Raw genomic sequence first — 27,465 nt, 5'->3', positions numbered from 1 at the left:
TAGGGTATTTCAGCAAAAAGGGGAAGCCCGGCTGGACAACACAAGGATGATGGTGTTCCCAGACTACTCACGGGAGGTACAGAAGCAACGCAAAACATTTGACTCGGTGAAGGACAAATTGCGGCAAATGCAAATCACGTACATGCTCCTCTTTCCTGCTAAACTCAAAGTGATTTATCAAGCCAGGTCCCTATTCTTCAACACTCCGGAAGAGGCGTGGCACTGGCTGGAGGAGCGCCGAATGTCACTGGAGAAGTGCTGCCGCGCTCTGGGAAAGTCCAGACACTTCACAATGACAGACCAAGATTTAAGAAGCGTATCAGGAGAAATGCTGAGACAGTCCGGAGCACAACACTTAGATCGACGCCGTACAGAACAGGACACGGACGGCGACCACTCCACGAGCACTGGACCCAGAAAATATGCAAAGCCTAGACAGCTCCATAGGAACAGGTAAACCGACGGAAACAGTCATGAGACACTTGGCGGACTGCACTGATCAAGCCATTACGACGGAATCGGAGGAAGACCACCCGTTGTTGCAAAACATTAATCTACTGGAAGGCATAGGAGAGACTAACACAGGGAATGGGAAAGACACTCGGAATCAACCAGTGGATGATGACGTTGATGAGCACTAAATGGCCCGAGGAGCTTCAGGAAGAACGGACCGCAGAAGGATATCGCACGCTACCCCAAGTGTTCTGTCCCCTGCGGCATCTAACTTTCTACGCCCACTTATTCCTTTCTCCCTCCCTGTTTTTCCATCCCCCCGCCCTTTCACCCGCACCCCTCCCCTTTGTTTTTTCCTCCCCCTTTTTCTCTTTGTTTCAGGTTATGACTGCGTGAGTTATTGGAACTTACAGTGGGAACACCTGTCCTATTAGTCGGGATCTGCATTCTAAAGCTTAAGGGCCCACCCTCATTTAGCCCGGTTGGGGCCAGCGATTCCATAAGTGGGGGGCGGGGGGGCTGAAGGGACAGGACATGGTTTAGGATAAGGTTTTGGGGGGTGGGCGATAGACCTCGCCTATCTGATCACAACACAGTTGGTCCCGTTGACCCTGGGGACAGTCGGATGGATATTGGGGGGGGGGGGGGGGTGTGGGGGGGCGGGTGGGGGGGCCTGGGGTTGGGGTTTCGTTACAGTTATGTGGCAAAACAATAATACGTCAGACATCATGAACTTGCAGAAACAATGGCAGTGCGGAGGGGGAGGAGGGTTCGCTGAGGGGCTGAACATTTTACATCACCAAGATGCTATACCTAACCCAGGAATGTATTCGATCCTCTCCTGGAGTGTGAACGGGATGGGGAATAAGGTTAAGAGAGGGCTGGTGGCAGCATACTTTAAAAGATTGAAACAAGAGGTTATTCTCTTACAGGAGACTCACTTAAAAGGCACTCAATGTGGGGAATAATAAAAAAAAATAAGTAGTACCATTTGGAGGTGGGTCGGTGAATGAACTCAAATCAAAAAGTCATGAGGTATCGAGCAGGCAAAATGCTCCTCCCTCTCAGCAAACCTGGCTACCCAGACAGTAATGTTTCATGAACGTATGGAGGGACACCCATGTAGCTTCCTGCCAGATGTCTAGGACAGGAACTCTGTTTACCAATGCCGTGGTAGCAAATGTGGCTCTGGTGGAGCGAGTATGTAGCCCTTCCGAAGGCTTCCTTTTGTCCAACGCTTAGCAGATCTTAATGTAGAGCATGATCCAGAGGGAGATGGACCTCTTCTATATGGCCATGTCTTTTTTCATTCTGGCGAACACCAAAAAGGTCTAAACAGCCACCCAGTGGTGGCTGGTATGCTTGTTGTAAAAGCTCAGCGCTCTCTTGGTGTCCAAGAGATGGAGTCTCGCTTTCTCCTTAGAGGGGTAAGGTGGAGAAAAGAACGCTGGTAAGGTGATATTTTGACTCATGTGGAACAGCATCACAGTTTTCGGTAACAAGGATGCTCGCGTCTGCAGAACCAGTTTTTCCATGAAAAAGGTAGTGTATGGTGAGTTGACACAGAGCATGAAGCTCACTTACACACTGCGCTGATGTTATGGCGAGGAGGAGCACTGTCTTGAGTGTCAGAAGTTGCAAGGGACAACTGTGCAGCAGCTTAAATGAAGTACACAGTAATATGTGAGGGCCAAATTAAGGTCCCTCTTTGGCGAGGACTTATACCCTGGAGATGAATTTAGACCTCCCCCAGTTGCACCCGAGAGACTGGTGGTGCCATTCACTGACATCTTTTTATATCACAGAATATGCACGGCGTGCCGTTCTCTCTGGGAGGAAACCCCGAGGGCGCCGCCGACCCTGCCTGCATTGGAAAACTTTCTGAAATTCCCATCTCCTCATAAACTTGTTACACGCCTATACACTCGCATGCAAGACACCGCTCCGATAGTAACGCCAAACTCTTTTAAACATTGGAACAACGAGCTAGAAACACCATTGACCGAAGTCCAATGGGAACATTGTTGTGGGCAGCTCTCGGAACTCTCCCCGAACTATAAGTTAAGATTGATTCACTTCAAATATTTGCATAGATATTACAGAACCCCGGTGAGCCTCCACCGTATGGGCCTTCGAGCCGATGGTGATTGTTGGAGATGTGGCTATGCCCCAGCTACTTTTCCCCATATGGCGTGGCATTGCCCCAGGATATCCAATTTCTGAGTGCAGATCTTTGAGTCGGTAAACATATTGGGGGTATCGCTGGACCTTTCCCCTACACTTGGCCTATTGGGGTATGTAAGGGACACTCCGCTCAAGTTACGTAAGCTGCATGCCCTTCTCCTTCTGTTTGCAAAGCGACAGGTCGCTGTCTACTGGGGCAGACGGCGAGTGCCCTCCATTAAAGATTGGGCTAGAGACATCACATACGGGCACACACAATTGAGTACATTTTGGGAACTGATGTCACCCTCCTCTAGACCCCATAATATATGGGATCCGTTCTTAACTTGGAACGCTGATTCACAAACAGCTGAAGTGCTGGATGTGGCGGTCTCGCAGACATCATCACTCCCAATTATAGAGAGCAGGAGACGTATCTGGCAAGTGATTGGATGTGCCAATGTAGTAATGACCCTCTCAGGGAAAACTGTGTGTAGCATTGTTACCTTTGTGTTAATACTGATAAAATATGCGTACACTCTATTGTTCAATTAATATCATGCCTGCGGTCTGTGGAAGATGGGTACGGTGTAATCTGTCATTAATATTATGTACTGAAGTGACTCTATATGTATGTGCTCCTTTATTGATCCATATCGAACTGGCTAGTTGGATTGTAATGACATTGTTTGTTTGAAATGTCAATAAATAAAGTTAAAAAAAAAAAAAGGTCCTACTTTGGCATGGCAAACGGAGAGGAAGGAAACGGGGCTTAGTAGACCTTTAAAAAAACACATCACAATAGGTGATTTAAACAATAACGGCTGATCTGGCAACGGCACAAAAGTGAAAGATACCACCTTTTTAACTGTGTCAAGCCTTACCAGACGAAAAGCAAAACACACACCAAACCGACAAATAACATTGCCCAAAGGAGGTCTCATCTGCTGTGTGCTGCACCAAGCCACAAATTTGTCCCAATGACAGGTGTATACAGTTTTCATTGAGGGACACCTGGCAGCCATGATGATATCAACCACCTCTGGAGTAAAGCTGAAAGCGGTCAGCTGTCATCGCTCAACCTTCAAGCATGAAGGTGGAGATTGTGAATCCCTGGGTGCAGAAACCTACCCGACTGCTCCAACAGCACATCCTCCCAGAGAGGCAGCCTGATTGGAGGACAGATGCTCGGGGCTCTGTATCCCATACTCTATGTGCCCAATCTGCGGCCACTAGGATGACTTGGTGCCTTTCAGTCCTGGTTTTCTTCAGATCTCAGGGCAGAAGAGGCGGTGGGGGAAAGGCATACAAGGATTGCCGAATTCCAGGTAAAGCACAACATGTCCCTGAGCGAGAGGTGCCTTGGAAACTCAAAAATGCGGAACTGCTGACATTACATGCTCTCAGCAGGGGAGAACAGATTGAGCCACGGTTCTCCCCATTCCCAGAAGAGGGAGTGCGACACCTCCTGGTGGTACCTGCCACTTGTGATATGCTAGCTGTTGATGGAGGTTTGCCATCGTCTGAAGGTGGATGACGACTGCCTGGGCTGGGCCCGTCTTCACCAGGCAGTCCTCCAGGTAAGAGAAGACTGGAACCCCAACCTTCAAAGCTAAGCTGCTACTACCGCCATCACGTTTTTGAACACTCGAGGGGCACTAGTGAGAAAAAAAAGGGAGCCCAGTGAACTGAAAATTGAAAAAGGTTTCGCACAGGCCCTAGGACAGTATCAACGAGTGCCTTGTTAAAAGATAGAAGGTGCTCAGTACCGGTTAGCCCCGGCTGGAGCACTTCAGTCAGGACATTGGTTTTGACCTTTAAGGTGGGAAGCTAGAAGTCGAGAACTTTAGCTACCCTCCGCCTGTCCAACGCAAAAGAAGCATTCTCCTCAGTGGCAGGACTTGGGGTGACAGGAGTCCAGACTCAGGAGAGGCATCAAGGCCTCTGGCCCCTTGAAAGTCATCATACCAATTTTCCCTGTGAAAGGGTTGAACGATTTTTCATTACCTGTGTTGTAATCGCAGTCGGAAACTGTACCTATCAAGGAATGCAAAGTATGGGGCCTTCCTTGTGGAGATAGAACATTAAGTGGGGGGAGATTGCGGTTGAATGGAATCCAGGCACGGCCAATGTCGAATTCGCAACGGTGTTGACTGAGTCAGAAAGCACAATGGTCACCTTGGACTATGGTGGCGATAGTGTGGGCATCGGCAATGAAACATGCGTCTGAAAGCAGTCAGTACAGGAACCGGTGGAGGCCCTCTGGTAGATTCGGAGGGTCCAACTAGTGTCAAGACAAACCCACCAGTGGTGCTCTAGATCCTCCTAGGGGCCTGCAGCCATGCCAGAGGGAGTCAGAAGGGTTTAGAATTGTTGGAGAATGGCCTTGCAGAACTCATTAATCTGCCTCGGTGTTGTCAACAGCTCTGGAAACTTGGTTTGTGCTGGGACAAGTTGCCGGTTGGGCTCCGACATCGAATGCCCTAAAGGCATTTCAAAGCACCAAAATAGAAGAGCAGCTTAAAAATCCAGAGCTCAAATTGCACCAAAATGCATCGTTTATTAGGCTACATATTCCATAGTTTTCAGCGAGAGCCCTTGTCCACTAACTCTACGCTTTGTTGATGATAGAAGACGTGATTTGCCTATATCAGTTTTGAAACTTCATGTTTATGGAAACATTAAATAAGCACCTGTTCTCAGCATTTATCAAGGCAATAAGACATGGTTTGCATCAACTAGATAAATCACTAATTATTAGGCGCATAAAAGCTTATTCTGCTTCTTTATGGCAAAATACTCCAAAATGAAGGTCCTTGGGGAGCGGACTGCCTGGGGCACCTGGGATTCCAGGGACCTACACAAAGGGAGGCATTAATAGCACCTCTTTTTGCTGTTAGAGATCATTTCACTCAAGAATGTGGCCTCCAAATACATTTCTTGCAGATGTTTGTGTGGAATCCCCAGATAGATGGTTAAATTGACACTGAAACACCATTAAACAAACGCAGAGTAGAGTAATTTAGTTTATAATATGTGGAGGTATTTGGGAAAGTCTTATGCAAAGCACTATGTCAGATGTCTTGTGGTACTAGACACTGTTGCTGGGATATAGTGCCAAAAGTTTAAACAATAAATAGTTAAGAACAATGGTTCAAGTATGGCCCAAAAGGGTCCAATAGAAAAGGTGACCCAAGCAGGGTCACTTGTTTTTTAAGAGAAGTGAAATCAATTCTGTAGGGAGCAGGAGCCAAAGTACGTAAAGGGTCATGTAGGTCAAAAGGTAACAGGTATTTATTTAAACAAAGTCAATTTTAGAATGCTCACATAACAAGAAAGCGTGGTGTGAAATAGTGATAGTAGTTTTAAAAAGACATCGCATTGACAACAATATAGTAGTTGAATTCCATAATTGATCTTTACAAGTTATAAGGAATTCATGTTGTGGGGTGGTCGACGGCGTTTCGAACCCAATTATTGGGGTTCATCTTCAGGACAGTGGTGAGCATGTATTTTGAAGTTAAACTGCCCGTAAAGTTACGGTGTAGTTCCTAGAGGCTCCAAAGTGGGAGGCAGGCGCTTCAAAGGTTAATGATTTGAAAACAAGCAGCTTGGCAGTAAATAGATCCGCCTGGAGAATATAATTTTCTTTAGAGGGGTGACAGGGCATTGCATGGGAGCCTGAGGCCGAGCAGTCAGAGACGTCCTGCAGCTGCTGGGGCTGGCTGATGAATGTGGGGTTTAAACAAGCCCTTGAATGTTCTACAGTGAGCAAAGACGAGCAATCATCTTTCACTTGAAAAACTGCTTTTGGTTAATGAAGAAGGATTAGTTATTTGCATCCTAGGTTACTTTGCATTTTTAAAACAAAATAATCGGAAATGGTACCATTACCTCACCTCCTCCTGCCCTTGAAGACAGCTCACCAGCTATTTAAACACTGATCCTCCTGATTACCATATTCACCAAAGGGACTTTGGAAGTGGGATGGTGGTTGCTTAGCAAATCCAAGTTAATGTAACATTGAAATTGACAGTGGACCCAGGCAGATGTAGGAGAAGCATTTTAATGTTTCAGGACATACCAGAGTCATATTTAAGCATAAAGTAAAGCACCACCAAGAGAATGATCTGCCCATAGTCTCGTGGCTTCAACAGGCAGAGCCATTTGAAATTTGGATTCTTAACATATGGGGAGAATGAGTAAAGCAGGAATACAGCACAACAAAATATTCACACAATTAGGACACCAAAGACCCAGTGGAAAGTAAAACAGAGGATTCACCAAGTTCATTAAAGATGTCAATTCTTCAAATGTGAGAGACTAATTCAAAATGAAATTAAAAGTTTTATTTAAAACATACAAAAAATAAATCAACAAAACAAAAAAGGTGACAGGGGAAGGCATGGTCATGGCAGTCTTTCAACTATTCTATGGAACAACCACTTTTACTATTTCTGTTGTAGGATACATCTCAAGGAAAGACCGAGACACTGACTTCAAGGTTGAGGTTTACATCCAAGCAATACAACATTTATGTATTTCTGGCTTTGTCTCTGTACTGCCTTTGTATAGTGATTGGCCTTCACATATGTATCTGAATGGGCTCATCACAAAACGACTAAACATGCCTGTAACTGTAGCAATCCAAGATATAATTTTGTTGTGCATTAGAAGAATATTATACAAGCATTGGCATAGCCAATAGGTCTCGCCTTTGGGACAGGCTGGGCACCGTGCGCCATGCCCTGCATAATGTGCAGTGACTGTTAGGAGGGGACACAGAGAAAAGTGGGGAGTGTGCGAACTGAAGGGGTACGGAACAGACCCACCAATGAGATTTTAGATAGGGCACAGAGCAGAGTAAGGAAGTAAGTGAGCTGAAGGGTTATTAGAATTCCTCAATTCTAACACATTTTTTTATAATTATGGATTTATGGAAGGTAGCGAGTGTTCAGGGGCTGAAGGAAGCACATGGGGGCACTACTAGGCCAGAAGTGCCAGACAAGACAGCAGAGAGAGCAGTGTATGAGTGGGAAAAAGGGGGGTGCAGAACTGCAGAAGCACAGAGTTGGCAATGAAATTAGTGGTGTGGTCCAATCTTAAAATTGAAAACTGCATGCATAATGCAAGCGAATACGTCTCTGCACTGCCTTCCAACTGCAATGTGCCCTCATTTATATTCAACATTGGTCTTATGACCCGAACCTAACCAATATTTTTGTGCACCCAACCCCAGATTCCCTCCGCCACAGTTTTCGATAAACTGCAAGTTGTCAAATTTAATTTGCACAAATGAAGCACTGATAGACGACATCTCATAATGACAAAATGCAGCAAACTGCCCAAGCCTGTGAAAACAGGAAAAACAAAACAAAGTCTAGTTTCGGCACTTTCTGTGACACACCACGTGCTCCGCTTTCCACATCGGAACCCCTCCGTGTCCCACAACGCCAGTCCAATTGGATGACGCCAGAGATTAAAACGAACAGCAGAGCAGAACACTCACGCCGATTTCCCAAACTGTGTGTGCAATGGCTGTGCGCCGTCAGAGGACAGGCGAGGTGAGCTTCCAGTTTTACAATGACTCGGCTGTGGCTGGTGCCTGTCTCGCTGAACGCTCGTGTGCCCCCATGTGAGGCCGTGACAGAGTGCAGGCGCGCGCTTTCAACTCGCTGCTTGCGTAGCAGTTCTGGAATCTGAACCACGCAGCCTTTCTATGTTGTGATCCCTCCAGAAAAGTATAAATGGCCTACGCAAATGACCTCGCTGGCACAGACTGCGCGTTAATCCTTTACAGGACGGTACCTAGGAGATAGTAGTACACAAAAGAGAAACGTTTCCTTCTGAAAACAAACATTTCAAAGTCCTGCTTTCAAATCAATCAAGGCTACAGATCTACATAGCTAAAAATATCTTGAAGAACTACACAACAAACAAGCGCGGCCGCGAAAGTGAAAGCGACCACGCTGTGTTTAATGATCCACGACGAGGAATGCAGCAGGCACCCATCGCGCCGCTGCTCGCTCCCAACAGCTGGAGGCTGTGGGAGTGAACATTTACAGAAAAGGTGGGACATGCACCCACCTTTGGCCAATTGCATGCTTTCATTTTTGAAAGCCATACGCAAAAGCCAATAGAATGTGTGGAAAATAAAAAGCCACACACACAAGTTTAGCGAAAGTCTGGCGTGATTCCAAGAGGCCGCTGCATAGAGCAGCGCATGCGCGCTGTGCTAGGCTCGACCTAAAAAGGAATGCATGCAATGGCATTAATCAGAAGAAATGTTATTTTCTTGAAAATATTGTCACTGGTGTTATGTGCTCTTTTTTTGCCTCTCAATGCGCAGAGGTGGAGTTGATGCGATTTCCAGTAAGGCAAGTGCTATTTCCTTTGCGTACCGTTACGGACTCTAATCTACCTCTTCCTTAGCAACAAGGTCACCTGGCTTGCCCATTGACAATAGTTTGTACTGGATGGATCCCAGGTTAAGGTGTGCCCATAGTAATTCACATGGTATATGTCCAGAGCAATTTGTGTGCAGACAAATTATAGGCTGTATTTAAGCAAATAATTATCCATTAAATTTACAGTCACAGAAGACTTTAGCTTCTTCGCATACCTTTTCTGTGTCATGTACAATAGATAATGAACATAAAACAACTGCTTCCACGTGTCTAATGTTGGAATCACCCCTTGCAGAATTCCACAAGTATAATAACTTAAGTATATTGTAGAAGTGAGACATCCGACAGATATGAACAAGTTACCTACCTACGGTAATACCTTGCATGGTAGAGTAGGTCACTCACCATGTAAGACCCCAGACTGGATATGGAGAATTTGGAAAGCAATTACGTCGCGGATCGGTAGATGGCATTGTGCGGCTCAGCATTAGAGCAGTCCCGCACCAGACAGAACATCAATGTCTGCACTTCCCCCCTTTTCGCACTGGAGAAGCCTGCAAACAGTCGATTGTCTTAACGATAGTTTCTGGTCTGGCCATGTAAAAACCAAGGGCCCTCTTAGGTCAAGACAGTGGGACCCTTCCTCCTCCCTGAAATAGAAAGGCAGCAAAGTGAATGATTATCCGATGTGGGAGGGCGTACTTTCCACAGGAATGCCGCTTTTGTCCAGCAGACCAATTTTTCTGGGAAGAGTGATGTGTATAGTTCACTCACTCACCTTGCAGATGTAATGACGATGAAGAACACCTTCCTGATGTTCTACAGAGAAAAAGGACAGCTGTGCATCAGTTTAAGGGTGGTGCACATAAGTTAAGTGAGAATCAAATTAAGGTCCCACTGCTGTAGCACAAAAAGTGATGGCAGGAACATGTGGATCAGCCCTTTCAAGAAACGCACAACAGGTGATGGCTGATCTGGAAAACATAAAAAGGCCGAAATGGCCAAAATATAACCTATAACTGTTGTCACAGCAAGATATAGCTGGGCTAAAGACAGGCAAAACAACAAGATAACAAATAAGCATCCATGGTTTGGATGTTACAAGGGTGACAGCAGGCAACATACCATTCCTAGTGTCCTGCAGATATTGTTTTGGTGGAGGGACGTCTCATGATACCAACCACTTTGAGAAGCAGTTCAAAAGCCATGCACTGTTGCCATTCAATCTCCACACAGAGTTGCAGGTTTTGCAGGCTCGGATGCAGGACCCCACCCCCTGCTGCGGCCACAGGAGGTCTTCCTGAAGGGGCAGACATATCGGAGGACAAATGCTCATAAACAGAAGTTCTGGGTACCACACACTGCTCGCCCAGCGAGGAGTCACTAGGACACCTTGGGCCCTAATATATAGGCAGAAAGGCATACAGGAGTCCTGAGATCCAGCTAAGACAAAAGGCGTCTTCAAAAGAGAACTGCCTTGGGAACTCCAACGCACAAAAGCTTCAACACTGTGCGATCTCTGCTGTGGCAAATAGATCAAGCCAGGGTTCTGCATATCATTGGAAGAGGCCTTCCAAGTGTAACTGCCATTTGTGATCTGCTTGGGAATGGTGGCTGAGTTTGTCTGTCCTTGTGTTTAAAGATCCTGTCAGCTGCTGGCTAATCAGGGAAACCCTGAGCGTTCAGCCACTTTCAAACACATAGAGAGACATAGAGAGACCCATGACCCCACTCCGCCCTGTTTGTTGCAATATGACATGGTGGTTGTTTTGTCTATGAGACCGTGGCACATTGCCACTTGATGGTCGGGAGAAATGCCTTCAGGGTGAAGTGAATTGCTTGCAACTCGAGCAGGTTGATGTGCAGGTGAGACTCTGCAAGAGATCAGAATCCACTGATCTCCAACTCTTCCAGACTATCTCCCCAATCCAGCAGCTATGCATCCGTCATCACAGTCAGTTCTGCATGGGGTATGGAGAGAGCTCTGAAGCTGGTCCGATTGCGGTCAAGTAGCAATCACTGCAGATCTTCCACAATCTCCTTCAACACCTGGATACTCTCCAACAGATCCCCTTGGTGCGGAGTCTACAGAGACTTAAGATCCCACTGCAGAGTCCACATGTGCCACCTGGTGTGGTCCACAAGCAGGATGCAGGCGGCAAAGGTAAGGGAGGACAGTGGCAGTGTCTCCCGACTCCGCTTGGCGTCAGGTAAACCCTTATCAGAACGGAGCATCAAGCAGTGTAGCGTGCTATTGGCTATTGGCATTGTTTAATACGTTTTTAAAAATACGTTTTTAAAATCACTTGCGGCGTTGTTTTAACTTGCACGCATTGCTACAACATTACCATCTGTGTTGTACATTATTTTGTGGACAGCCTATTGTTCCTTTCTGCACTGTGTGGGGCTCCAGGGGCCGGATTCTGTCTTGACTCGGTGTTTCAGCCTACCCGCCCTGGTCCGACTCGGTAGCCAATACCGTTGAGCGGAGGGCGGGCAGACAAGAGCAAGACCCGCCCAGTAAACCCGGAACTGTCGAGCGGTTAGCGCTCTAACATCAATCCACACAGGGCTATTTAGGCGGCGAGGAGGACCGGTCATTTGCGGTAAGGGAGGACAGTGGCAGTGTCTCCCGACTCCGCTTGGCGTCAGGTAAACCCTTATCAGAACGGAGCATTGAGCATCAAGCAGTGTAGCGTGCTATTGGCTATTGGCATTGTTTAATACGTTTTTAAAAATACGTTTTTAAAATCACTTGCGGCGTTGTTTTAACTTGCACGCATTGCTACAACATTACCATCTGTGTTGTACATTATTTTGTGGACAGCCTATTGTTCCTTTCTGCACTGTGTGGGGCTCCAGGGGCCGGATTCTGTCTTGACTCGGTGTTTCAGCCTACCCGCCCTGGTCCGACTCGGTAGCCAATACCGTTGAGCGGAGGGCGGGCAGACAAGAGCAAGACACGCCCAGTAAACCCGGAACTGTCGAGCGGTTAGCGCTCTAACATCAATCCACACAGGGCTATTTAGCCCCTCGGAGGTCGAAGCGCGCAGCGGTTGCGCGCAGAGGGGCGCCATTGACGGCGCCGAAGACAAGCCAAAGACCTGCCCGTCTGCGCCCGTCCGCGACAGGACGGGGCTAGGGGCTATGGGGCCAAACAATACTGACCTCCCATCTACGCCGATTCCAAGGACGACCTACTCAGCACAGGTACTCCGCGCGATAGGCCGGAATCAACATCAGCTTCAAGAGTGTATGTTGGGAAGATGTCTCCAGTTAGACAGCCCATTTTCTTGCCGCTTTTGTCGAGCTCAGTTTGGCATAATTTTAGAGGAGACTGGTGTTAATAAAAATACCCACTTTGCGAGCATTAAAATTAATGGAAGCAAATCCTTTGTCGGAAGGAAAAACATACTCTGTAACATTAGATCCCTTCCTAAACATACGTCAGAAGTATGGGATCTAATTTCCACTTGTGAGCCTGATTTTTGTTTTCTCACAGAAACTTGGCTCAAACCCCATTCTAATCCAGCAATTACGTTAGCAATTCCCTCAGGCTACAAAATAATTAGGCCGGACCGTCCGAGCAAGATAGGAGGGGGGATAGCCATTGTACATAAACAAGACATTTACTGTACCATTCTGGCTGAATTGAGCTCGCCAGTCATTGAATTAGTGGTTTTTAAATTTTATTATTCTCCTAAAAACATCCAGATGGGTGCCTTAGTATATCGCCCCCCAGGACCATGTACTAACTTTTCCAACACGTTAATTGAGGCTATTGCCCCCCATATTACTATTGACAGGGACTTTTTACTGGTAGGGGATTTTAATATACATAGTGATTTGATAGACTGTAAAGAGGCACAGTCTGTGCTAAATGATCTATCTTTACTTGGGCTAACCCAAAGGAACTTTGGGCCAACTCACCGGGCAGGACACACATTAGACCTGGTTCTATCCAAATTTCCGGTAGTTACATGCTCTCCTCCCATTCAAGTAAGTTGGACTGACCACTATATTATCGAATTTTATTCTTCCCACCCCACTTACACTTTGCACAGACCAATTGCTCTTCCCTGTCTCCGACGGCAGTGGCACAAAGTTAATAAAGAAGTCTTTTCCAACAACTTTATTGAGCCCTCTATTACTTGGTTGGAAAATGTGGAAAGTGTTCTGAAAAAGTTGGAAGCGGCTTCTGGAGCAGCCATAGACAAGATAGCCCCCATAAAGAGCTTCAAATCCTGGCCTGCTAATAAACAGGAAGTTTGGTTCTCCAATGACCTGAAAATACTAAAGCAAGCAGCCAGAAAACTGGAGAAAATATGGAGGTCCTCCCATTTGGAGAGTGATAGAAAGCTCTATTGGGTTTCGTTATCCAGCTATCATAAAGCAATCCGGAGTGCGAGGAAAATACATATAACTTCTCAAATCACGGCAGCAGGGAATTCTCCCAGGGTACTTTACCAAGTACTTAACTCATTTGTTAAACCAGTAGCGTGTGAAAGCACCGAACTTGTATCTCAGCAGCTCTGTAATAACATATCTTCTTTTTTCTCTAATAAAATTGATGTTATTTATGAGAACATTGTGGCATCTAATGCTGCTATGGTTACAGACACAGCTTCTGCCTTTCAAAATACAGAGTTCGATCATGGCATACACACTCTGGACTCCTTTCCCTCCATTACTGTTGAGGAGTTATCTGTATTGGTTAAACAGATTAAAAGTGGTAGTCCAGACGATACTATTCCAGCCAGATTAATGCCCTCTCTATTTGACATATTATGTCCCACGATTATTAAGCTTATTAATCTGTCCCTGAGTACTGGATCTGTCCCTAAAGAATGGAAACGTGCACTTGTCAGGCCCATCAGGAAAAATACCACCATTGCCTGGACTGAATTATCCAACCTAAGGCCAATTTCACTGCTACCTTTTCTTGGGAAACTTACAGAAAAGTATGTCAATAGACTCCTTTCCAACTTTATTGAAACTGTGGGCGGCCTTGACCACTCTCAATCTGGTTTCAGGCCGAAACACAGTACAGAGTCTACATTACTATCTGTTATGGACGACCTGCACATGTTCCAGGATAGGGGTTATTCAGTGATCTTGGTCTTACTGGACCTATCAGCAGCGTTCGACACCGTGTCTCATAACATTCTTATTGACCGGTTGTCGAACGTGGGGGTTAAGAACAAAGCTCTAGCATGGTTGGGAAGCTTCCTCTCTGATCGTACCCAGACTGTCACCATGGGTACGTATCGTTCAGCAGAGATGAAAGTCTCGAAGGGGGTACCACAGGGCTCTTGTTTAAGCCCAACACTTTTCAACATCTATGTGGCGCCCCTAGCGAGAGTGATGCGCAAATTTGGCTTCATCCCCGTGTCTTACGCGGACGATACGCAGCTCCTCTTCCCTTTTAAGACTCTTACCCCGGAATTGAGGAGCTCTTTCTCTGCAGGCATGGAAGCTGTGGCATGTTGGATGTCCTCCAACTACCTACAGTGTAATGTAAGTAAAACGGAGGTCATGCTGTTTGGTGAAGCAAAAATACTTTGGACTCCTGATTGGTGGCCTCCTGGTCTAGGCGTAGCACCTGAGCCCAAGCAGCTTGTTAAAAACCTGGGTGTTCGCCTTGACCAGGATTTGTCATTGAAACAACACACGAACTATGTCGCAGGCGTATGTTTCCATACTATTAGCTTGCTGCGTAAAGCCTTTCCATTGCTGCCAGACCAATTCAGGAAAACGCTGGTGCAGGCCCTTGTCATGAGTCGGATTGACTACTGTAATGGTCTCCTACTCTCTGCAAATGAGGGAGTACTGAATAGACTTCAGGTAATACAAAATACTGCGGCTCGCCTTGTTCTCAATGCCCCCCAAAGAACAGCATCAAAGCCTCTGTTAGAAGAACTCCATTGGCTTCCTATCCGTCAAAGGATAAAATTTAAAACTTGCTGCTTAATATACAAGAGCCTAAACAGACAGGGTCCACTTTATCTGGAAAATAAATTTATCCCATACATTCCATCTAGAACACTCAGATCCAGCAATGGGCACTTACTGGTAGTGCCGCGTGCCAAGAAGGCCAGGCACGGAAGTAAGGCACTTTCAGTGTTGGGACCTAAATTGTGGAACTGTCTTCCTGTAGCTATTCGTTCCTGTTTTGAACACTTGGTGTTTAGGAAACAACTAAAAACCCTGTTGTTCACAAATGCGATCTAATGCCTTCCGCATGTTCCACTCTTGATACAGGACCCTCACGCCAGAAGCGCAGAGATACTCCAGTTGGAGTCGATTCTAGCGCTATAAAAACCTGCAAATAAATAAATAAAGAAGCTCAAAAGCCTCAGATCCGCGCTCTCTCAGATCCAGGTCAAGGGTTGAAACATTAGGATCATGGTCCGACTAGTTGAGGCGGAGGGACGCTGTGTGAAGGAGACAAATGTGACTTCCGCACAATGATGGAAAACCCCAATGAGGTCAACAGATCGGCGGTAGCCTGGAGGTGTTTCACGACTGCTTGAGGTGAGCCTGCCTTCAATAGCCAGTCATTGAGGTATAGAAAGGCTGGTATTCCCAAACCCCGCAGATGGGCTGCGATCACCACTATCACCTTCGTAAACACCTGAAATGCACTGATAAGCCCAAAGGGAAGCACAGAGAACTGAACTGAAAGGGCTTTTGGGCTCTTGAAAACACAGGCAGCATCTGTGGACTGCAAGATGGGTATGTGATATTAGGCGTCATGAAAATCCAAAGCTATCCACTCTCTTGGATCCGGGGAAGAGAGAACTTGGGGCATGGTGAGCATTTTGAACTTGTCCTTGTCCTTCTGGAATAACAACCAGTCCGATCTCTGGTACCCTTTCTATGGCAATATAACAAAAGAGAGTGAAAGGGATTTCACAACTGAGTTGTAAGGGGTACTCCCAGTCCCCTGAGGTACACAAAATAAACAAAGAAGGGGGTATCCTTAAATGAGAGAAGGTAAAGACCTTCTGTCTGTTAGAGAGTTCTCAGAGAAGTAAAAAGAGAAAATATTTCTTTTTTATGAAACCCCTCACTCACCAACCTGGTTGGTGACATGCTTCATCATCGGGGTCCACCCGAGCAGTCGAATACCACTCGGGTGTGCTTCCACGCCTGATTACAGCGGAGCAGGTTTGTTATTATATCACTACGTGTAAGTGACGTGTGTGAGTGAGTGAAATAAAGTTAAAAGTAATCCTACTGTACTCCCTAACAAATTTAATATGGAGCAGCAGGGTCACGATTAAAAAAGTGGTGAAGTGTAATACTAATGTAGGTTTAATTTGACCTAAAGTATTATCCAAATATTGACGGTCTACATGTTTCAACCTTAGAGTGTAATCACAGGTTTTCGTCAGGACCTATCGACACACCGGGCGGTCTACACGCACTAAGGTGCATCCAACCCTGGAGCGTCTGTGTGCCACCTACATATACTTGCGAAGGTGGTAAAAAGGGTTCAAGGAGTCCTCTGTGTACAGATGAACCTGAAAAAAGCACATACAGTTCTGGGCAATCAGAAAATGATCTATTTAGAATTAGAATGAACAGTGCCCATTTCCGTGTGAACTCTCATTTGTGCGCATATAATCACCTCATTCTGAGTTATGCGCCCCATGTAATTACCATTGGTTGTTGGAACCGAGCATTCGTTCCATATTATGCGAGATTAGCATCAACCCACTAAATCATTGTGGAAATCGTGGGTGTCTTACGGCTACACAGCAATTGTGAGTATACTTGATGTGTGATTCTATAGAGCGGACAAAGACGCACGTGAAAAAAACTCTATTTGTGACATGCGTGCGCTAAGGAAATTATTTAAAAACAGAACACGGTGGAAAAAGGAAACGACTCAAGACTCACTCGCGATTCTTACTCGAATCGTGTCATGGGCTCATAAGGGAGACAGATGGTGCTGCATTACTGTTGGACAAGAAACACAAAACACGGGCGGCAATGGTCAGAACACTTAACTCTAAGTGCCTCACGTGTGCGTGGCCACCAGCTCTTCCCTACATACTCTTAGCTCAGCTCACCGACTGCCTGCCACAAACCTGCGGTGCTTCCCCCAGGCGCCCGGATGTTACTGAATGGGCAGCAAGGCTTCAACTAAATACTCCTCACTTCCTGGTCACATGACTAGTGGGCGTGGCCTGGAGTGAGGAGACAATTTTTAAAGCGACAAGTCGATTTCTGCCGGTGAATGGCTAGTCATAGGTGAGAAAATAAAAGGAGTCAAGAGTGATTATTAAAAATATATTTACATGGAATAGGACCTTCCACACGTAGGAGGAATGCTACAGAGAGGAAAACAGTAATTCAGTTAAAATTACAAGGCACAATGAGGTTATTTGTTCAGCACAGAGTTCCAAGGTATGCAATCGTTCATACCATGTTTGTGGGTGGACAAGCTGTGTATCCAGCGTTGTTCTTTTTCATACAGATATTTCTGTGTGTTAGTACCAGTCACAGTTTCAATTATCGTCCAACGCATATCGTTGGGTGTGTGATTGTGTTGAAGAAAGTGTTCTGTTAGACGCGTGGTTTGTTTTTTGCATCTAATAGTGCTCCTGTGCTCACAGATCCTCTGCTTCACTTTCCTTGTTGTCATCCCTATGTAACGAAGTTCACACGGGCAGGTAATTAAATATACTGCATTAGTGGTGTTACAGTTTGTATGTTTTCTTTGTGACCATTCTCTGCCAGGTTCTAGGGATAGTGTTTTTGTGGCTGTGGTGAGATGGCACACGCTACAGTCACCGCATGGAAAATGACCTGTAATGTTAGGTAGTCCCCATGAATTAAGGACAGTACATCTTGTTGGTGTTTCTGGTTGTTTTGGTCTGGTGTGTACCAATGCATCTTTAATACTCCTTGCTCTCTTGAAAGAGAACAAGGGTTTTTCCCATTTTAGATTGCCTGTATTCAGGATGTTCCAGTGTTTGTTGATTGTCCTTGTTACCTGGTTAGAGATAGTACTGTATGGCTTCATTGGCCAAGAGAACTCCTCCTCGGAGTATGGACAAGTGGTCCTTGGGGAAGTGTTGCGATTTGGGTGTTATATTGGGTGGTGTGATAGGAAGATTAAGGGGTAACCCTGTTTCACAATCTGGAGCACCAATTGGTCAGATGTGATGCTCCTGCATGCACCTAGCCTCCCACCGGGTGATGGTGTGCTGCCCAGGGTGACTTAAAAGTGGTTTTGCGGCAGCTGCATTATTGGGGACTGGTGTTTGGGTAGTACGTTGCTCCTTAGGGCCTGGATTCTGTCTGCTTGGTCCCTAGCTTCTAGCTTGAAAGGACTGTGAGACCTGTTGTTGCTGAGGCATGTACTGCTGTTGCTTCTGCTGGTAGTCCCTGCTGATGCGGGTGAGTTTGCTGGGGGAAACTGCAAAACAGGCAGATCAAGGCCTAGATAGCTAATGGTGGCTTTGCTCTCCCTAAATCTTTCCAAGGCAGAGTCCACATTTGCTCCAAACAGTCTAAAACTGTCAAAGGGCATATCCGTCAAGGATTGTTGGATGTCTGACGAGAAGCCAGTGGAGTGAATCCAGCCGTTTTGACGAAGCACCAGGCTGGTCCTAACTGCGCAACCCTGACAGTCGGTCATGTTCATGCCAGAGTGAACGGAGTACTTTGCTGTGTCCTGCCCATCCATGATGAGGCATTGCAGAGTTGGCCATATATCATTCGGGACAGCTGGTCGAAAGGTTTCTGACACTCTATCCCACACTGCATGCAAGTATGTCCCCAGAGGGCCCGTAGTTTGTCAGATCTGAGGGCAAGGATGATGGAGAATAACATACATTTGGCAAATATCTCCATGCGTTTTCACTATATCAGAAGTTGTAGGAAACAGATTTGGATCAAGGTGGCTAGTGAATGCCTGTACTACCAAGATGTAGGGGTAGGGTGCTGTAGGAGAAACCTTGGTTCACCGGGAACAGGTCTGTGCCACCTTACCACTTGCCTATTGAGTGGGGGGCAAGTTTCTGGCTTCATCCTGCTGCCCAACAGCACATCCGAAATGGACTCATTGAGAGAAGTGAAGGTTCTTGGTTTGTTTGGCCTTGGTTGAGCATTTCAGTTAAAATATATGCTTTCACTTCGGTAGTGGGCAGGGTGAGATCCCAAAATTCTGCCGCTCTCTTATTTACCGTTGGAAGGAGGCGGGAGTCCTTTGTTGCCACAGTTGGATTAGGAGAGGAAAAGCCACTGCCTGGAGAAGTGTCTAGCCTACTGGCATCCTACAGGTCCAGAAATAGTTTTTTTGTCATCTTAAGGGGCATCATCATCGGCATGAGGTTTGGAAGTTTCTGGGTCAGCGTAGGCATATATATGCTTAGTTTGTGGCTTCGTGTGGTAGTAAATACGTTTTGGAATCTGATAAAACTATCAGCTCTGCGTTCGGCGTCTGTAAGCTTAGGGTTCAAAGGCGCGCCAGAGGGATCGGAAAGAGGACCACATATTCTGTACAAGGCCAACTTAAATTTGTGGAGCTGTTGGTGTTGCTGATGAGTTTGGGAATTAGGGTTGTATTGAGATCAACTCTGAATGGGGGAATGACTGGTGTACTGTAGGTACTCAGGTGTTGTTTGTGAGAGCGGATCCTCGCCTCGATGGAGACTGGGCATTTTTTCAACCTCCTCCGAAGTTCTATGGTGCAAATTTGGCGCTACTGATGGCCTTCTTATTCATCTTCGTACAGCATTTCCACGACGCAGTTCATGTCTTGAGCCGAGGCTCCAGAGATAGACAGTGTGGGTGTCTGTTACTGAGATCTGTTGTCTGCAGTCTTTGCCAAGCTTGACTCCTGTAGTTTTTGGAGAAGACATGTCCCATACACACAGTGCCAAAAGTTTGAGGGAAAGAAAATTGGTCAGACTGACAGGATTCGAAGGAGCTCTAGGTCCGCATCAGAAGGCGAGGAAAAAAAAAGGAACTGAAATCAGCACGCAAATGTGTCTCAGGTACAGTAGACCCACCATCATATCCGCGGCTGGATGGATCTGATGTGGAGCCACACAAACACCCCATACTAACACGCATAGGGATTACTTTCAAAATTCTCCTGAGCCAGTCAGGCACCTGGGGGGAAATTCGCAAGGCGAGTAATCGATAGTTAGAAGTCTATTAGAATGCAGAGCTTGTATACGGTGTTCAAACCATTTACTAATTCCTCAGATGCAAAGGTACGTCACAAGGCTAAGGTAAGATAGACTTAGGTAAGATAGACATTCATGAGTGATTGGAAGAATCTGGGCCAGGTAAGTTTACATTAATTCAATCAACACACATGTAACAACTTTTGTGTCAAAGACACAAAAATGTTTAGTAGGATTAAGCCCAGCAATCTACAGGATACAAAATATTGGAAACCCTTGAGTTCACAGTCTTATAATCTAAGCAAATGTACCCAAACAGCTTCAAAGACATACACAGTCCGGTAACACAGAATGAAAAAAGAGGATATATTTAGGTAGAAACAGCTTACGCAAGGGACAGTTGAAAGTTTTTAATACCCTCACTGTCTTTATTTTCTTTGGCCTATTATTTTGATGCATCGTACCGACTGGACCCCCTGTTGAACTACAAACTGTTTCATTAGTTATGACAGGGACAACTTTCCATCCAGGCCTTTGGTCGACAGTTACTTACATCAAGTTTATCTGCACCAAACTCTAGGGTTATGCCTTCATCCGCAACTTATTCTGCTGGTGGTCAGATGACCCTCCAAAGACTGCACTAGGAACAGAAACTTTTTTCAAAAATAAAATACTGTTCCTTATCAGTGATATTCTAAATGTGTGATTTTCCAATTAAATCAAAACTTTTCTTGTATTTTCTTTTTAAACATTTTGCAGGCAATTTTCTCTCATTCAGGCTTTTCAATTGGTAATGACATACTGAGAGGTACAGGAAGTGGGGGCTTTCAACTGCAGCCACCAAGCGGAAAGTAAAATGCTGCATTTTCTTTTACTTAGCACCTTTGCTGCTGCAATAGTTCTACACCACATGTCCTACAATAAAGTGTAGGGAATTTACCAAAAACAAGATTGAATATGTAAAAATAAATGTTAGCTAGTAAAATGAAATACAACAGTTTGATTAGGAATCCAAACAGAAGTAAAAAGATTTATAGCAAGGAACTTGTTTGTGGTAAAATAATTAAAAAAATAATAAAGGGGGAATATCCTTTGGTGTTATTGCCAGCTTAACTTTCTTCCTCTGCTTCTCCACCAATATGGCCACAATGGTTACTTGCTGATCACACCTCCCAAAGGAGAGTTGTGCTTCATACAACAATATGCAGCTCCTACTGCCACTGAAGAAAACTACGGTCATTAACAAGAAACAATGGCACACCCACATGGTAGATGTGCAGTAATCCCTCAAAAATGGTATATAAAAGAAAACAATGTAAATTGAAGGTAACCAGTTAAAAAAGCTATGCTGGTTTTAAGAATGCAAACATGTGACATGGCTACAGAGATGTCACTTGAAGCAGCGACAAACACAAACACCAAGAGGAGAAATCGCAATACTTACTAAGCAGTTCTTTGACCTTGTATTTCTGAGCCAGAGTCTGCATATCACCTTGGAGTTCCTTGTCCTTTTCAATCACGCTCCACTTGTGCAAGAGCATCAGGATTGCATTTGTTGAAAAGACTGACTCGTTCAGGGTAAATCTGTTCATTTGCTTGAAAGCAGTCATGACAGTAGCACGATACCTCAGTATTGAACTCAACGAACGGAAGAACTGAGTTAGATGGACTAACTCTAAATTGGTCCTGTAACAAGTCAACACACATTAAAGCTGGCTGTTAGAAACCTTGTATACTAATTAGGAATAACTTTACAATCTGTAGACTATATGGTCTAAATATTGAAGGAGTCCCTTCCTCACCATGGAAAGCTTTTGTCATATAGTGTCCTGAAACTCTTAGATGTCAAGAGCACATGCCTCGGCCATCCTTTGTCGCTCTTTTCTTTACTCCCTTGTGCACCATTTCATGACATTTTAATTGTTCCTCCCTACCTTACACCACCTCAGTCAATGATAACTTTCAAATATTTTGGCTATGGGTAACCCTATAATTCATAATCATGGGAGACATCCAGTGAATAAGGTCACAATAGGTCTAGAAACACAAGCAAACATTATCAAATGGAGGTGCAATCTGGAATTCTTATTGATGGCTATTCAGCCTTGCGTGGATTTTACTAGATGGTCTTTATAAGAACATACTATTTTATACACATCTGCTTGTTTTATAAAATACTGAAAGACTACTTTAACTTTTCCCTTTTTGATAAAAAAGTCTTGTTAGTTTATTAAGCCTGGCTTATGTTTGTCATCAAAATAAATAGTCACACTGCTGTACTTAATTTACTGAAGGGCATCCCCATTTATGTAAATTTTTAAAGATAATTCACAATGATGGTAGATGTCCTGTCCTCAGCCTGCATTTTCGAAAAAATACCATGTATCACATTTTTAAGCTGTTTTCACAATCAGAAATACACACATTCTTTATGCATAATATATCACAACAATAAAGCACAAGTCAGTACAAAAAATGTATCTTATTTTAACATGTTGCCTTTACTTAAACCACAACCAAGGCTTTCCCAAATGCAAGAATGCCACTGTCACTAAGCATAAAGCTCAACTTATCTCTACGAGATCTCCTGAAAGTTCTCATGTCTTGTTTGTATCCAGAATATCACTTTTTCTATTGTAGCTAAATTCCGATTTTCCTCTACCTTTGATTACACCAGAATTGCAGTGTCGCAAAATCAATCTTTTGCCCGTTTCCAAGGCCTTCTTTATCCACAAAGCTATTCCATTTCACAGAATAAAATAAAAAACAAAGTGATGAAAGGAATGCTCGTATTAATTTCAGGCACTGGCAATCGCTGAAGGCCACATTCCAATGCATTGTTTTTTCACTCACTAGGCCACTCAAAGCAGAGACTAACCATATGCAAATTGGTCTTGGTCCCACTCCCATCCCCTCATATAGGAACAGAAGCAACCGCCGGCCAGTTGTGGCCTACTTGAGCCTTGTCAGCGAGGTAGATTGAGAGCTATCGCACAGTGAGCTTGGGACTCACATCTGGGCATACCATCTACTGCAACAAATACCTAAGTGATGAACGGAATGCTTGAATAAATTCCAGTCACTGGAGATGGCTGGAGCCACATTCCAGGACATCATTTGGACGATGGACTGGAATGTGGCCTGAGCGATTGCCAGTGACAGATTAATTTAAACATTCTGTCCATCATTTTGTTGTTTACTGCTACTTGACAGAATGTCATGGTCTTGCACAGCAAGATCATTAATGAATAGCATCACTATATACTTCTTAAACCTCAAGCTTGTTACTGTGTCTACTCCCAATGCAAAGCTGGGTTACTAGTTAAGTCAGGTTTATTGCTTATGGTTGCAATCATATGGTTTATAAACACTGACAGTGTTGTGTGGAGTACATAAAGTGCATTGGGAAATTTGGTGAAGAGCTAGGGGTTCAGTACACACAAATATGATTTGCACAAAGTAAGGTCCTTCGTGGAATAAGGCACTATCTAAGGAGAGGGTAAACATGAAGAGTGGTCAAACTTATAGTAATGGGTGAGGAACCTCTCAGAAATGTGGGGCAATATCTCATTTCTCGGGCTCAGCAATGGGAGGGTTGTTCACAAACCTAGGAATGACTTGCATACAGGTTGACATAAATAGTGAAGGCTGTGCCTGCCACAGGGAGCACGGATTCGTAAATAGCCCTGAAATGAAGAAGGAGGAAGGTCAGGTTTGAACTAAGACGAGAGTTTAGTTCTTCATGAATAAAGAAAAAGGAAATAGTATTCCTCAATTGCCAGGATTGTTTGACAGTATTGGCCCCTTCTCACCAGCTACAATTAAAGTCCAAGAAAAGAATGAGAGGTGAACAAGGAATACTTGGATAGGAACTTTAGAAATCTTTTGCCTTATATATTTTTATTTTGTTGAAAAACATATACTTTTGTATATTCTGTGGTATCCTGAGCTATTTTTCTCAAGGGGTAAGGGAGGTTGAAGACAGAAGGGTCTACTGTGAGTTCGGGCTGTGACAGTCATTAATGCAGGAGCTAGCACAGGCTTTATTAGCTTTCCTCTTTTTCATATTTCTACTTGACTCGGCTCTATTTTAGGAAACTCATCTATGCTCATTATTTTTGATGTGTTATGCATTTCGGTTTGAAATTGAAAGAACTTTATTAGAAACCTAATCGAAGAAGTAGGTTTCCACATCCTTTCATGTGTGACGTGCTTTCCACAATTTAAACTTGTAAAGTTAAACAGTCTTAATCTATGTACCACCCCTTGAGAAAGTTACTGCTCTGATCATTTACGAAACATAAAACTTCCTGAAATGACAAAAGTACCAAAAAATGGCTTACCGAATACATTCAATGAGTTTAATGAAAACATGGAGGAACTCGTTGATTATTTGCAGAGGAATCAGCTTGGGTTGCTTCTCTGACGCTTTCTTCTCACTCTCTCGGTCTCCTAAGGTGGTATTCCACAAGTTACTCAATAAAGTTAGAATACTTGCTAACATTCTATTGTCCTGAAACCTAAAACACAAACAACATGGCTTACAAAACAGCAAAGGATTCAGTCACTGTAAATAAATACCAATGGCACAAAAGCATGCATATTCCATTAATGGAATGGTAGCTTAGAAAACCAGTATCCCCCATGAATGAAACAGAAGTCTTCCAGGTTGATTTGGCCTTGCACTGACACCCCTTAAGATTTGTAGTGAACATACGCTACTCATCTCTTAACATTGTGCACTTATGCAACATTTTGCTATTCAAGCCCCAGAAATGTGAAACGTTCATCCCCAAAAGTTGATCTGGAAGCTTTTTTGATATAATCAAAATGTTAGTGTTTTGGGGAGCTGTACAAGGATATAACAAGGCAATTATTCACGTGATTCAATGTGTCAACATCAATGACTGAGGAGACTAGACAATATGATTTTTCGAGGGCATACACTCTAGGTTTCCTTGATAAGAATATATGCAGATCTTTTCGATACATCAACCTTAAAAACAACAGACTGATCATGTGTTCTGTAATATTCCACTCCTGTTAAAAGAAATGTGTAACGAAACTCATGTCCTGAAGGGGGAGTCAAGTCCCCTGTGTTAAAATACAGTGTGGAGCAGAACTAATGCCTTCAAAAGCAGGGGGGGGCGGCAAGGTTGGGGATAGATGGGAATCAATGTCTGCACTTTGAACTGTAGTCTGTCTACTCACTATTGCACAATAGGGGATATTGCCTCTGAGGATGAGTTAGTGCTTGCAGCTGGTGAAGCAGTACCTCCTGTGCAACTGTGGGATGGAAAGCTTACTGCTAGATTATGCTCGATCCTGGGACTGTTGATCCAATGACGAAGGTGCCTACCACCCAGGCTGTTCAGGAGAGGAATGAAGGGAATGCTCTGCTTGCACTGCTGTCTGGAAATGTGGGGACTGTTCTGTCTCAAAACTGCTCTATATGCATTGCCCTCAGACCAGGTAAAACCCGTCCTAACCCTGCTTATCTTCCACAGGCCTATCCATTTGGCTCCTGTGGAGTGGAGCATCACATTTAAGTTGCTCTGCATTATCTGCTCGATCCACCCATCTAGCAGTAAGAAGACTGCTCTAGTCCTTAATCATGCTTCGAATGATTGCGGCTGCTGGAAGCATAATGGCAATAATTGTATTAGAAAAACACAAATGGTGATGGAGGCTGCTTTCAAGAAGTCTAACCACTGGTAATAGCTCAGGGTAGCACTCCAACCCATCGTTATTTTGCTCACCATGCCTCCTCAGTTTGGACCCAGCCATATGCAAATCAGTCTTGGCCCTGCTCCAATGGGGACAGTCCAGCTCGAATTGCCAAGCCAGGTCCTCCCTGAACAGGAACTCAAGCATCTCAGGACCGGTTTCGTCCTAGTTATGGGCCGGGTACAGCTTCTTTCCAGTGAGCATGAGACCCACGTCTGGGCATACCCATGCCACCCAGAGTGGTAAATGAAATATACAAAAGGGGTTGGGAGGCTGCTTGCAATAAGTCTGACCACTGGCAATAGCTCGGGGTAGCAATCAAACCCATCGTTCTTTTGCGCACCATGCCACCGCAGTTTGAACTTATTGCAAGCAGCCTTGTATCGTTCAGCAGTACAGGCTGGACTGTTCCCAGGAGGAGCAGGGTCAAGACCGATGTGCATATGGCTGGGTCCAAACCAGTTTCTCCTAAAAGAAGGTGGTGTAGGTGGCTGGACTAACAAAGCTTGAAGCTCACTCACACAAAAAGCTGAAATTATCACATTGAGAAAGACCATTCTCAGGGTCTTCGGAAAGGAGATCAAGTGCTGCCATTCACGCATCTCCACGCATGTAGGTGCAAGCTGCAAAGGTCCGGGTGCACGACCCGGTCCCGAGGCTGTGACAGAAGTTCATTCCGAAGTCTCACCCTGATTGGAGGAAAGAGGGTCATGCCCAGAAATTTCGGATGCCACACTCATCATGGTCCAATAATGGGACCACTAGGAAACCTATGCCCAGTTGCTCCTGATCTTCAGAACTCAGGGCAGATAGTTGCAAAACCACAAGGCAGTGGTTAGAATCATGACGCCTAAATCAGGCTTCCTTTGACGGATGGCAGGAAGGCTTTCAATGCCAAGCGAATGGCCCTCAACTCCAGTAATGTGATGTGGAGTCAGGTCTCTGCCAGAGGCCATACCTCTATTGTGTTGTCTCCCCAACCCAGTAGTGATGAATACGTCATCACCATCAGATTTGGGTGGGTAGGGAGAAGGGTCTGATGCTGGTCTAATTATGAGTGAGCAGCTGCCATTGCAGATCTTTTGCAGCCCCCTCCGAAACCTGGGTGGAATATGACATACTCCTATGGTGCTGGGCCCAATGAGACTTCAGATTCCACTGCAGAGCCCACATGAGTCAATTAGCAGGATACCAGTAGGCCAAGAAGCCACAGAGCCACAAAACCAAAGTTAAAACATTGGACTCAGCCCAAATGTCCTAGACTTAATGATACAGAGGGAAAGCCCAGAACTGAATCTAATCCAGGATGGCTCCACTGAATGGGAGCCTCTGCGAAAGGCTCAGGGGTGGCTTCTGCACATTGATCTTCAACGCCAGCGATGTAAGGAGGTTTTTCATTATAAGGAGGTGGTTCACAACTGGCTGTGGCAAGCCCACCTTCAACAGCCAGTCGTTGAACTTTTACTTCCTCTTTGCACTTCCTTCTTAGCCTACCCACTAGAGCCCTAAATCCACCATCAATTTCTTCTTCTAACCCGTGCCTTCTAGACCTCTCTCAATCTCACCCA

General features: G+C 45.0%; 1 protein-coding gene across 1 annotated transcript in view; it reads right to left on the bottom strand.

Annotated features, from left to right (window-relative positions):
• Positions 1-27,465, bottom strand: part of URB1 (URB1 ribosome biogenesis factor) — an 801,240-nt gene that overhangs the window by 86,247 nt on the left and 687,528 nt on the right. Inside the window, exons 36-37 of the mRNA XM_085623119.1 lie at positions 24,514-24,690; positions 21,615-21,856 (exon numbers count right to left, since the gene is read on the bottom strand). Of these exons, the coding sequence (XP_085479245.1) occupies positions 21,615-21,856; positions 24,514-24,690 (419 nt within the window). The remainder of the gene's footprint in view (positions 1-21,614; positions 21,857-24,513; positions 24,691-27,465) is intronic.

The sequence above is a fragment of the Triturus cristatus genome, chromosome 8, assembly GCF_964204655.1.
Source record: "Triturus cristatus chromosome 8, aTriCri1.1, whole genome shotgun sequence".
NCBI classification, from domain to species: Eukaryota; Metazoa; Chordata; class Amphibia; order Caudata; family Salamandridae; genus Triturus; species Triturus cristatus.
This window is presented reverse-complemented; position numbering and strand designations above follow the sequence as displayed.